Source organism: Melampsora larici-populina (assembly GCF_000204055.1).
Source record: "Melampsora larici-populina 98AG31 unplaced genomic scaffold MELLAscaffold_14, whole genome shotgun sequence".
Lineage (NCBI taxonomy): Eukaryota > Fungi > Basidiomycota > Pucciniomycetes > Pucciniales > Melampsoraceae > Melampsora > Melampsora laricis-populina.
Window position 1 is genome coordinate 671,887 of NW_006768778.1, and position 12,365 is coordinate 684,251.

At 38.5% G+C, this 12,365-nt stretch overlaps 2 protein-coding genes across 2 annotated transcripts; both read left to right on the plus strand.

Annotated features, from left to right (window-relative positions):
* Nucleotides 1-5,547: 5,547 nt before the first annotated feature.
* On the plus strand, nt 5,548-6,133 carry MELLADRAFT_35443 (uncharacterized protein; the record flags this gene model as incomplete). Its single annotated transcript, XM_007408875.1, has 2 exons — nt 5,548-5,682; nt 5,798-6,133. 2 exons carry the CDS (start codon nt 5,548-5,550, stop codon nt 6,131-6,133), a joined length of 471 nt encoding a protein of 156 aa, XP_007408937.1.
* A 5,551-nt stretch (nt 6,134-11,684) lies between these two features.
* MELLADRAFT_62373 (uncharacterized protein) lies at nt 11,685-12,362 on the plus strand (the record flags this gene model as incomplete). The annotated part of the gene is made up of 1 exon (XM_007408876.1): nt 11,685-12,362. One exon carries the CDS (start codon nt 11,685-11,687, stop codon nt 12,360-12,362), a length of 678 nt encoding a protein of 225 aa, XP_007408938.1.
* Between the last annotated feature and the right edge of the window lie 3 nt (nt 12,363-12,365).

Below are 12,365 nucleotides of genomic sequence, written 5' to 3' on the forward strand. Positions count from 1 at the left end.
TAGCTGTGGTGATGATACCACTACTCCAGTCAATCCTGTGACTGTTCGCGCGGATCCATGGAATGCCTAGGATACCGTCATACGTATTCTTAAGGTCGGTGATGATGAAGTTGGTGGGTTGGGTGTCGCGTTCGAGGTAGAGGTCCAGTTCATGTGAAGATCTTGATCTTGAACCATTGAATCCTGTGATGTCGCGTGAAGTGCTCACTCCTAGGTGTAAGATATCGGCTTTTCTTGCAAATGATTCTCCCAACACATTGTGGGTGGCACCTGAATCAATCAGGAGGCGGGCTGATGGGTAATACGATGGTGTGGCGCGTGGATTTTGGGTCAGGGAAAAGGTAACTGAGAGGAATAAGCGTGGGTCACTCGTATTGCAAGTTACAACAGTGCTAGTTCCTAGAGCTATTGAAGCACCCAAATCCATACTGCTCAAGCTAGGCACAACCGTCAAGCTTGAGCGCCTCCATTTTTTGAAACATCACTACGACTAGAACCCTCTGCCCGATCCTTCACTTCATTCCTACTATCATTCAAAGCAGCTAGCTTCACCTCTAAATCAGCAATGCGACTACTGTAACCCCCATTTCCTCTTCCTCTACGATCACCCGTTCTACCAGGACAAGCATTGGCACGGTGGCCTCGTGCAGCACATTTGAAACAAGCACCAGTACGTAAACGATGAGATCGTTCTTCATCGGATAGTCGAGTAAACGAAGATGAGATGTCCATCGCATTGGGGTCTCGAGCTGGTGTTGATACAGTGGTCGAAGTGTCTGCTGTACCGTGGATTTTGTTGTCCAGTTTGATCGCGAGGTTGGCTATTTGATCTACTGAAGTGAACTCATCTTGAACTAGTACCATAGCTACTCTTATGTCTCGTTTCAGGCCTTGTTCAAACTGGCTGATCAGTGTAGGCACTTCCCAGCCTGTGTTAGCAGCGTGTAAGTTAAACTCATAGGTGTACGCTGCGACAGTGGATTTCTGGGTAAGGGATCGTAATGCCTTCTCCGCCTTCGACTTCTTTTCGGTGTCGAAATACATCGCTTTAAAGTTACGCACGAACCGGTCAAACGTGACTAAATGGGCAGTGGAGTCGTCAAGTAACTCTGTCATCATCGGTTGGGCCCATGAACTCGCAGTACCCGTGAGGTATGATAGCGCGAATACGACCTTAGTACGGTCGGTGGGGAATAGATGAGGGTGTGCCAACATATACAGTTGGACTTGGCTGGCAAAGACTTCAGCTGGGCCACCTCGATTGCCATCGAACTTGTCGGGCGTGGCGACCTTAGGCCCTTTGGGATTTGGGGTCGTCTCGTGTTGTGGCACTGTAGGAGGTGCTGCATTCCCCGCATTAGTGAAGGTATGCGAAGTAGTGTTACGAGAAGACTCGATAGCGGCTAATCGCTCTTCCGCCTGTCTACTGCGGGCTTCGGCTTGTTCTCGAAGGCGACGTTCTCCGGCTAATGAATTCTGGAGTTCAGTTAACTGACGCTGGATTTCCTCCATCTCATCGACCGTAAGTTCAGTGACAGGTGGTGCTTGGTTGGTGTCAACAAAGGATTCCTCACGATCACTATCCGGATCGTCGTCGTCGAGCAAGGGAGATCTGTATGAGGGAGACGTGATCGATAGAGTTCTGCGGAGGTAGTTCGGTGTTAATCTTCAGTGGTGCGTTCAATATCAAGTATAAAGTTTCAGTTCAATGATTTTCTAAATATGATCTAATCTATCCTTCTTGTTGTTTCTAATCTTATTCGAGTTCAATTTCAATTCTTAAAGTTTCTGATTCTAGTTTCTCTGATCTGTTGATGCCCGCTTGTTGTAGATACGACAATATGTTAAGGCCTCGGTGTGGGGTTCTCGGCGGGGATCAAGGTTGGGTGTCTAATAAGCTATGCAGATTGTCGTATGAAGAAGAAAGAGAAAAGACAACTGTGGTTTGTACAACATAGTCTAATCTTGTGTCTGTGACATCTACTACCCGGTATTTCACTAACAGTTACATGTCTCTTGAGGATCGTAACACTGTGTGAGGGCTACATAGTTGCAGGAGGTTTTGAAATGATGGTCTCTTGACAGTTGAAAACGGGAGATCACAGTCGGCTATAAAATAACACACATGCGTCTTGAGGGTGGCAATGTTGAGTTTATTCTTGGAAATTGTATTGTAATTTGTGAGTTGATCAATATTGTGAGCAATGGAATGATGAAATCTTTCAAAAGATAAAAGAACTCACTGTATGACCTGTTTTGCCCTTCTTGACTCCAACAATGGCCCCTTGATCAGATAAAATGCCATCGCGCATACAATGTTTGACTTCGAGGTGGTTCTTCTTAGACGTTGTACTACCTCTTGGATCGCGAGTCAGCTCATTCCCACATTCTTTTCCATCGGCCATCACAAATTGACACTTGTTTTTTCCTGAATTGGGTAGCTTTACAAAGTACTTCCAAACCCAGCTTATACGAGCAGTTGGTGTTGAAGAAATATCACCAAAGTCGGAGGTTTCGGCTTGGGAGGCTGTGTTGGTAGTGGAATCTAGGGCTGAAGACATGTTGTGGAGATAAAATGATTAATTGTGGATTTGAATTAAGTTTAATCTTGTAGTATGATTCAACAAGGATTGAGTTTGATTCAGATTGAGTTCGATTCGACAATAATTGAGCGGCGATGAGTCATGACAAAGTTCCCAATACCAAATTATTATTGGGAAAAAAAAGGAGACCTGCTTTTATGACCCGGACCGGTCAAAAAAGCCCCGGGTCTGCATGCGGCTGGGTTCAATTGCCAGCTAGGACATTTTTTTGGGCCTGGACGCCGGATATCCGACGGATATCCGGTCGAGTACCGGATCTGGCGACTCCAGCGGATAAAGACCGGTCAGATATTATCCGATAGGGTTTTTTTCCAAAGTATCCGCCGGTTCGGTTGACGGAATGGGCTGGTCCCACCGGATAGTCGCCGGGTGCCATCTTGAGTTTAAAGAAGTGATGATTTTTGGTTTTGTTCAGTGAGTTGGTTACTTAGCACCCTTAATGGGATTAAAACACTTTGAAAGATTATGTAAAGTTGAAGTTGAATTTAAATTTGAATTTGAACTGTTTAATTTAAATTTTAAAAGGAACGGTTTGTTTAAAGTGAGACTTGAGAAGTTGAGTGAGATGATGGAAGAGTTCTTCTTGAAAGTTCGATTCACTATTTCTACTTTACCACTAATCACTCAACTTTCTTGAACCCCTTTTTCAACAAACCAACTCAAACCACGAACGACACCATCGAACTATCCATCAAACCACAAAAACCATCCAAAACCAAATGAGATCATCTTCAACTTCAGCTTTAAGATATTCAAATCATCATCATCATCATCACCATTCACCTTCTTCTTCTTCTTCTGATTCAACAGCCGATTCAATCACTCAAATATCAAATTCATCCACTTCTCATTCCAACTCTCATTCTCATTCTCATTCTCCTACTCAATCAATCTCAAACATTATCATCAAGTCATCATCAACAACAACCACTACCATTCTCACTTCAAACGACAAGATTGATTCTCATTCAAATACCAATTCAAATTCAAGTTCAAAATTCAACTCTAATAATCTCAACTTGAATTCAAATCAACCATATCAATATCTTCATTCAAAACGTTTATCACCACCTCCACCTTTACCTTTACCTCCGTTCCATCAACTGGCTCATTCAACTAGATTCTCAATATCTAAATTCTTATCATCTCTTCCTGTCAATTTGAATTCAAATTCAACTCGAACTACAAAAACTATCCTTTTCATCTCTTTGGCAATCACTTCAACTGCTTCTTCACTCTTACTTTCGATTCTTGCCACTCGACTTACTCATCTTTCTTTAGCTACCTTTCCTGCTCTAGAGTATCTAGCCCTGACAATCTTGAGCAGGTTGGCTATTTATTTAGGTTTCGATAAGAAATCTCATCGTCAGCTTTTGACAACTACTTCATCTTCAACTTCACAAAATCTTACTTGGCGTCAAGCTGTTCGTTATGCACTTCCTACTGCTTTCTTTGGTCTTATTGCTTCTTGGTCAAAAGCTGAGGTGGCTGGTAGAGTGGGAATAGGTGTATGGCAAGCTTTAGAGGTACTTATGATTTCGCTTCATCATCTCTCATGATTCTTTTTCATCTAATCATTCTTGGTTTTTTTTTCTTACTATAGGTCTTTGCTTCACCTGTTCTTTTGACTCTAGTGACTTCACATCCACCACTTCAACCTTCAGCTTACGCTTTTATCCTGACTTCACTCTTAGCATTCGGTGTTTCATTAATCTTACTATGTCAATCGAGTCCACCGGCTGCACTCTTCTTAGGTCTCTTATCTCCTATAGCTCAAGCTCTCTCATTAGTCTCACTCAAAACTTGGTTATTATCATTCCCATCACGTGGTCCGATCAGAGCTTTGGCTACTGTAGCTCCATTTGGTTTGATCACCATCACTTTACCTGCTTTGGCTCATTCGGCTTCAAGATCGGTTCATGGATTAGGTTCATTAGGTGTGATGCCTAGGTTGACTGCTGGAACTTCAACTTGGCTATTCATTTATATTTCATTAAGAGTCACTGAACGGTTCATTGAAGTGATTTCGATTTCCAAACTTCGATCTCCACTCTCAATCACTTTCTTAGGACCAGCTCGAAATTTGTTTTGTTTATTGATTTCACCATCGATTCATGTTTATGTTGGATTGACGACTGGACAAGCGGCATTGGTAGTAGTCTATTTACTTACGTTAGGAGGACTTTGGGCTGTTGAACCTGAAGTGGGACATATGGTGGGAATTCGATCACCAGTAGTCACTCATGATTGTTTTATTCAAAACGATCCTTCACCTTCTTCTTTGCCAACAACAGCTAGTACGATCAATCAAAGTTATATGAAAGAAAACAAAGAAGCAACAGAAGAAGAAGAAGATGAAGAAGATGAAGAAAGAAGTTGGGATGGATATTCGACTAATCCTGAACAGCTTTCAACTGTTTGGATTCGAACCTTGAGATTAGTTTCGTTTGGACCATTGATCGTGTTACTTTTCTTAAGGGTTTTGAATCAAAATGTTGGGGATTTTGGAAATAATGTGGTCGGATTAAGAACAGGTGCTAGACCTGGTCGAGCACCTGGATCGATTGATTTAGTGTTTTCGTATTATAATGAACCCTTAGATAGTTTAACGAGTGTGATTGGTTATGTGAGTAGTGTCTTACCGATTGCAGTTCAACATCCTAGAGTAGTGGTTTATGTTAAAGATCCAGAAGGAGATTTAGAACATATTTTAAAAGTCACTGGAGCCGATGAAGTGGTTCGATTACCTAATGTCGGAAGAGAAGGAGGAACGTATCTTTCACATATCTTAAGACATTATAATGCTTCAATCGATTCATCTTCACCTTCACCTATCTCGAATCGAGCCTCAAGAGTGTTAGGATCACCTGAAGTTTGGGGTTTAGCTGATCATACGGTCTTTATGCAACCTGAGGTGACCTGGCATTGGATTGCGAAACCTAGGATGGAATTGTTTGATTCCAAACGGACTGGGTTCTTGTCTTTTGGTCCTTATCTTTCTTCGGTTTGTGGTCAAGATGGACTTGGGAATGGGAATTATGAAAGGATGAGAGATATTTATGTGATGTTTCATGAAACTGTAAGTTGGTTCTTTCACTAAACTTTTTTTTTTCAAGTTTTTTTGTATCAACCATCAATCTAGATCTGATCTTTTTTCTTTTTTGGATGATCTTGACATTTTTTTTTCTCTTTAGCTTTGTCCACCCACCGGTCAATTATCATCATATGCTGGACAATTTATGGTTTCACGTAAACGAATTTTACATAATTCGTATAAGAAGTATGAAGAATTGAAATTGATTTTAGAAGCACCACTTGAACATTGGATTCATTCAGAAGGATCTTGGTTTACATGGAAAGGTTCAACTGATCAAGGACCTGCTTCGAATCCTAAAGGACCGGTTTCTCCTTTCTTTGGTCATGCACTTGAAAGGTCTTGGCCTTTGATCTTTGGGTGTGTGGATCCTTCGATTGCTGAGATTTGTTCGGATGAAGTGATTGATAGTGAGAAATGTCAATGTTTTGATTGATTGGATTGGATTGGATTGGGGGTTTTGTTTGTTTGGCTCTTTTTTGATTTTTGTTGTGAAATTTGTTGGGTGGAAAGAGTTTGAGCTTGGTGAAGATGATGATGATGAAAAAATTGATTAGAATTAATTAACTTTTTTTCTTTCCTTCTTCTTTCTTTCTTTCTTTCTTCTGTTTTCTATCTTTCTCTCTTTTTAGATCTTTTTACTTACGATTTCATTTATTTACCTTTTTTCTGTTCTTGAGGTATTAATCTGTTTTTGTGTTTTTTTGATTTTTTTTTGTTTTCTTTGGTTTTGTTTTTGATTCGATTACACTTGTATTTTATATATACATACATACATATATATTATATCATCATCATCATCAATCTTGAAACCCCCCCAAAAAAAAGAAAAGAAAAAACTTGGTTTGATTTTTTTTCTTTCATGAGTTTTTTTGTGATTGATTGATGATGGTTTGATTTGATTGTCTTTGAGATTAGATTTTTGAAAGAAAATTAAACTTTGAATTAAAAAAAGATGGTGATTGATGATTGATGATGAATGTATGCAAGGCTGGCACTAGACTAGACTATACTATACCATACTATACTATACTTGGTATAGTATACATATTATCATAGTTCATATTACCACAACCCCTTTGTAAACATATTCCTTGAAGATGTCTATTAGACTTGTTCAAATATAGAAAAAGAAATCTAGAGGGAAAAATTGAGAGCAAAAAATTTACAACTTGGTTATTGCATACAGTCTGTAGATGGAGGGTATGAGATGTACAAAGTGAGCAAATTTTTATTCAACTCTCAATTTTTGGGGGGTCTCTCAAAGTAGGATTTTAAAATGGAGAGTCAAAAGATTTTGAACCTTTTTGACTATCCAAGTGTGTCACAGTATATCTACCACTTCCCTTGCACTGCCCTCATGCTGTATTAGACTGTATTCATGTGTGATAGGTCGAAATGAGCAATGTCACTAGCGAGAGAGTTTAAAATCTTTTGACTCTCAATTTTGAAATCCTACTTTGAGAGACCCCCCAAAAATTGAGAGTCAAATAAAAACTGACTTGCTTCCTCTTGCTCTGTACATCTCATAAACTCCGTGTACAGGCTGTATGCAATAGGGGGTTTCAAGTTGAATATTTTTACACATTTTTACGCTACAACAACTTGCCCGTTGTTGTAAATTATGCATGAAATTTTAAAGCGGGACACCTTTTTAGGTGTCCCGATTTAAAAATACAATGGTTTTACACATATTTTTTTTTTTCAAAAAACTTGCCTGAATTTTTAAAAAATACGCAAAAAAACATCCAAACTTGAAACCCCCTAATAACAAAGTTGTCATTTTTGTGCTCTCAATTTTTGTCTCTAAATTTCTTTTTTATGTTTGAACAAGCCTATTGTCTGCAAAAAATGCCACATCAACTTGGTCAAACAACAATACACACAATTTAAAACATGTGAAGACTTCATCAAGAAGCTTAGCAATGATGTACATTACCAACACCAATGATCTCCCAAGTGCTTCTGAAAACCATGCATTTGATCATCAAGTATCAGTAGTAGACAAGAAATTCACAAGCACTTAGGAACCACTTTGCTGCAGTGATTAGACAGCAACATCAAGTCCTCTCATGTTTGAATCAACCAGCTTGATCTTTGTCTTCTGCTTTGAAGCAATCAAACACATTAGCCACTCAATCATCATACACTTTGACTGCTAAGTTGGTGATGTATCACCATGGCTGGATCAGTCAAATGTTCTTTTCTTACCATTCAGAAAACATCAAAGTTTCAATCACTGAAGACAAAACTGATAAGCTTCTCTGGATCAAAGCTTGCTGTGAAATATTTGAACAGTTTTCTAGTGAAATACAAGAGATAATGAAGAACCTTCCAGCAGATCCACTCTTCTTACAACCAGTGACTAGTGATTGGGGGCTGTGAGTCAAAAGAACAAAAGATGCGGCTGTCTAGTTGAGAATAAGCATGTTCAATTCACCAGAGGATGATTCAAGCTTGTTATTTGACAACAAACACAACATCTGATCCAATTAAATTCATTGCTTGAGGATCTCGGGTCACTTTTATAGGAGTGGTTATGGTTCATATTGCGAGTCAACAGATGAAACTAAAGTTGTTGGTGTTCAATCAACAAAGGAAAAGGGTTAAATAAAATGAAGAATTAGAAGTCAAGTTTCTGGCTGAGAAATGAGTAGATGAGATGTGTGAAATAAAGGATATTCAGAAAGGATGACATATTAGACAAAAAAACTTACCCCAACCAAAAATGATTCTCATTTTTACTAATAATAGTCTTGCTGAGAAAAATTTTACAATCTCTTTCTTCAACTTTGGAAAGAGAACATATGTAAAGGTTTTGTTATGATTAGTTTTTCTTTACTTGAAATGATCAATCTAATTGTTTTATGTTTCAGTCTTACCTTACCATAGATCAAATGAGCTCAATTCTTGTGTTATTTTCTTTCACATCTACTGAACCGTCACAGGTAGATATCAAACAAAACTTCTTGTTTTGATTCATCAGAATTATCTTTTTGTTCACTTTGTTTGTTTTGTTGTCATTGGGTTGTAGGTCAGCTCAGTCCTTAAGTTAGTAATAGGAGAGTGAGCATTATTATATCTAACAGTTGGCATATCTATCAGGTCAGGTCAGTCCTTAAGTTAGGAGAGTGGGAATTATTATATCTATCAGGACCGTCACTGTGTGTTCCAAAACTGCTAGGCATTTTCAAAAGTCATGATTCCAGGTCAATTCAAATTTGAAAGATCATCCAGCTGAAACAACACAGACAAAGATGCAAGTGTCTAGCACATCAGTTGACAAACAAGTCCAAGAATGACAATCAATTCATACATGGTTGTGTGTCAGGGGAAGGTAATCAGGAATTTACTCCTGGCAAGATTTGCCTGGGACAATTATCAATCCTACAACAAGATAACCATGATGTACAATGATGATGCTTTCCACTGATACCAATTCTTGAAAACACAGGCAAACAGATTGCATTCTTTTATATGTTGAGAACATTAACATTGTGAGGTAAGTCAATTCTTGAGAGGGTGAATGTTTTTGGATACCTTGAATGTTGTGGTGATCTATTTATGGGATCAATCAAGGAAATTAATCATTATTACTTTACCAAGTTATTAGGAAACTTCAGTGTAGCAGGAAATTCAAAATGGGGGTTTCCAGATCAATTGAAGCTCTTATAGGCTTATGTGTAGTTATTGGCTTACAATTATGTCATCACATTTCAAATATATTCTTATGATCATTATAGTTTACTTACAAACTTATCACAAAAAGACAGAAAAAGAAAAGATAAGAAAAATTTGAAAATATAGGTATAAAGGCTTGGAGATGGTTTTTAGGGTAGTGATATTAGGTTTGTGGGTTTAGTAAGGTTAGAATATGAAAGAACAACATTATATTATACTATAGAAATGTTAATCTTGAAGGTTGATAAGGAGAAACAGAAGTTATTAGCAGAAAGGTACTTTTTCAAGGATGGTAAACCAGGGTTATATATGTAGTTTACATATGTAATGGTGGTAATAGTGGAATTTAAGGTTTCCAAGAAGATTTTCCAGGATTTTTAAGGTTATAGAAGATGATGTCATATTACATGAGCAAGGAAAAGAGAGTAGAAGCTGTGAAAAGTGGTAAAAATGGGGGAATTTTGTCAAAAATGAAGGTTTTCAGCTAATTGTGTATGTCAAATGACGTCAGATTGTGATGGTAAATGACTCATTCAAAGCAGAAGAGTAGATTACATAATGTAAAAACTTTAAATCATTAGTAGCGGAGGTGTATGAAAAACGTTATAAGGGAAATAAGAAATTGGTGTGAATCTCGAATTTACAGTCACAAGTCAACATGTAACACCATAAACCTTAACTTCACAGCTCAATATCGTACTCATCACTCATCAGAAGTAAGTCATATGGGTGTGATAAATGATAAGTATCACGAGGGCTACAAGATGCACTATAGTAATCCAAAATTGGACCCCATCTGAAAAAATTTGTAATCTCAAAAATTGGTTTGCAGCTAGTTTACAAGGAAAAAATCACATGTATTCATCATAAGAAGTGCTGTACATTGAATAATTGCGTCATTGATCACTTTTGGCTGTGAAACTTACATCATAAATTAGTAACAACATCATTACATTGCATCATCATATGGTTTTTAGGGTTCTTTAGGCGGATTTGGCTGGTTTTTGAGGCTGTTGACTATTGGAGATTGTTGTTACATGTGGATATAAGTACTCCTTGATGATTTTGGGCTTGTTGTTCCCCTTTCTGCATCTTATACCTTTGTTGCAGTGTTATAAATCATCATTTATTTACTATATTTGTACTAAGATCACTTGAATCTGCCCCTTCAAAGCAAGGAGAAATTTATTTACGTGTGTTAAAAGACTATAAGTCTCTTTGGGAATAATACTTAAAACAGTATCTCTAGTAATAAACATAATTTGTGGACTTTTTTTGCACTTAAAATCTGGGAATAATACTTACAACAGTATTGCCATATTTCTCTGGTGCCTTTATCTATCTCTCTGTTATCACAAAGTGGTCAGCAAGTGCCCTTGTGCTGGTTTCTTTGAAGAAGGCAGTCTTTAGGCAACTTCTACTATATTACACATATTAGATTATCCCTTCTTAGGTGTTGTAAAGCTCTTGTTGAGCTTTAAGTACTACAACTTATCTCACCCTTTCAATCACATTTTGAAGGTGTTCACCTTTGCTTACATTTTGAAAAATGCTCAGTTTTCATTTCTCATAATGTTCAAAGCATATAACTCACTATCAACATCAGATATGGAATCAGCTGTAGTGAATGAATCTTTGGCAGGCTTTTCCTTTGTTTGCATGTTGAGGATGCATGATCAGCATCTCGTTATGCATCTCAATAGTGTTTATTTTATTTCTTCATCAGAGAAAATCAATCACAAGAAATGGTTGAGGAGCTTCCCTAGTGTGAGTTCAGTGCTGAATTTTGCATGTGAATGACCTTGCAGATGAGTTGCTGACCCCAACATCTTAGTCATTCACTCCTATTTGGGTGCCAATAGAGTAACCTGCTATAGCTACTCTCTTTGTTGCAACAGAACAATGGCAGAATTCACAAAATATGTGACAACTCCTACCCACCAGAGAAAATTGGCTACATGTAAGGCTCTATTGGCAAAAAGAGCAGGCAATCAACAAGCCCTGATGCAATCAACAGGCACCTCACAAGCTCAGAGAGAACTGACACCTACTCCACTACTCCAAGGGTCCTCATCTTTGATCAGAAAAAGCTCCCTGGAGAGCAAATCACCTGGGTACTCTATTCAAAGGCATAGGCTCACCTTGTGGTTGCCAAATACACCCACTTTGGTTGAAAGACACAAGAGGTCACCCTTGTTTGAAATCCAATCAGCTGGGACACTATCTATTCCACTGCAGAGATGTACATCAGCTTCATGGAATTCTAACATGCCAGAGCTACTAATGCACCCCCATCACTCTGCAATATGAGTGCTACTGGTTTGGAGAAGTCTAATATGTCAAGATCACCCTCTGTTGAGATGCAATCTCCTGGAACACCATCTATTCCACTGCAGAGACGTACCTCAGGTTCATTGAATTCTCCATCCCCTGTGCAACATTGTTCCAGAGTTTCCTCAGGGGTATTTCAATCAACACTTTGCTATTTTATCCCAAGGCAGAGGTCAGCATCTAGTTCACCCATGTCACTCTACAATATGAGTCCAAAAGGAGTGGCAAATTCCAATATATCAAGACCACCCTTTGTCCAGATGCAATTACCTGGAACACCATCTAATCAAATGGAGAGACATACATTGAGGTTGTGGAATTCTCCAGCCTCTGGTCAAAATCATTTAAGATTTTTGTCAGTTGGATTTCAATCACCACCACTCTCTGTGATCCACAGGCAAAGGTCAACATCCAATTCACGCGAGTCACTCGACAATATGAGTGCAACAGGATTTTCAAATCCTAATATCTCAATGGATAAAACTGTCACTGATAGTGGTTCTTCAGAATCTAATGGTGGCTCTTCAGAAGATCAGAACTTTGAATACCTGATGCAGGAAGCTAACAATTATGAATTTGGTGATGATGAAGACTGGGACAATGTGGTGTATCAGGGACCAAGTAGGGATAGACAAACACAAATTCTAATTTGAAGA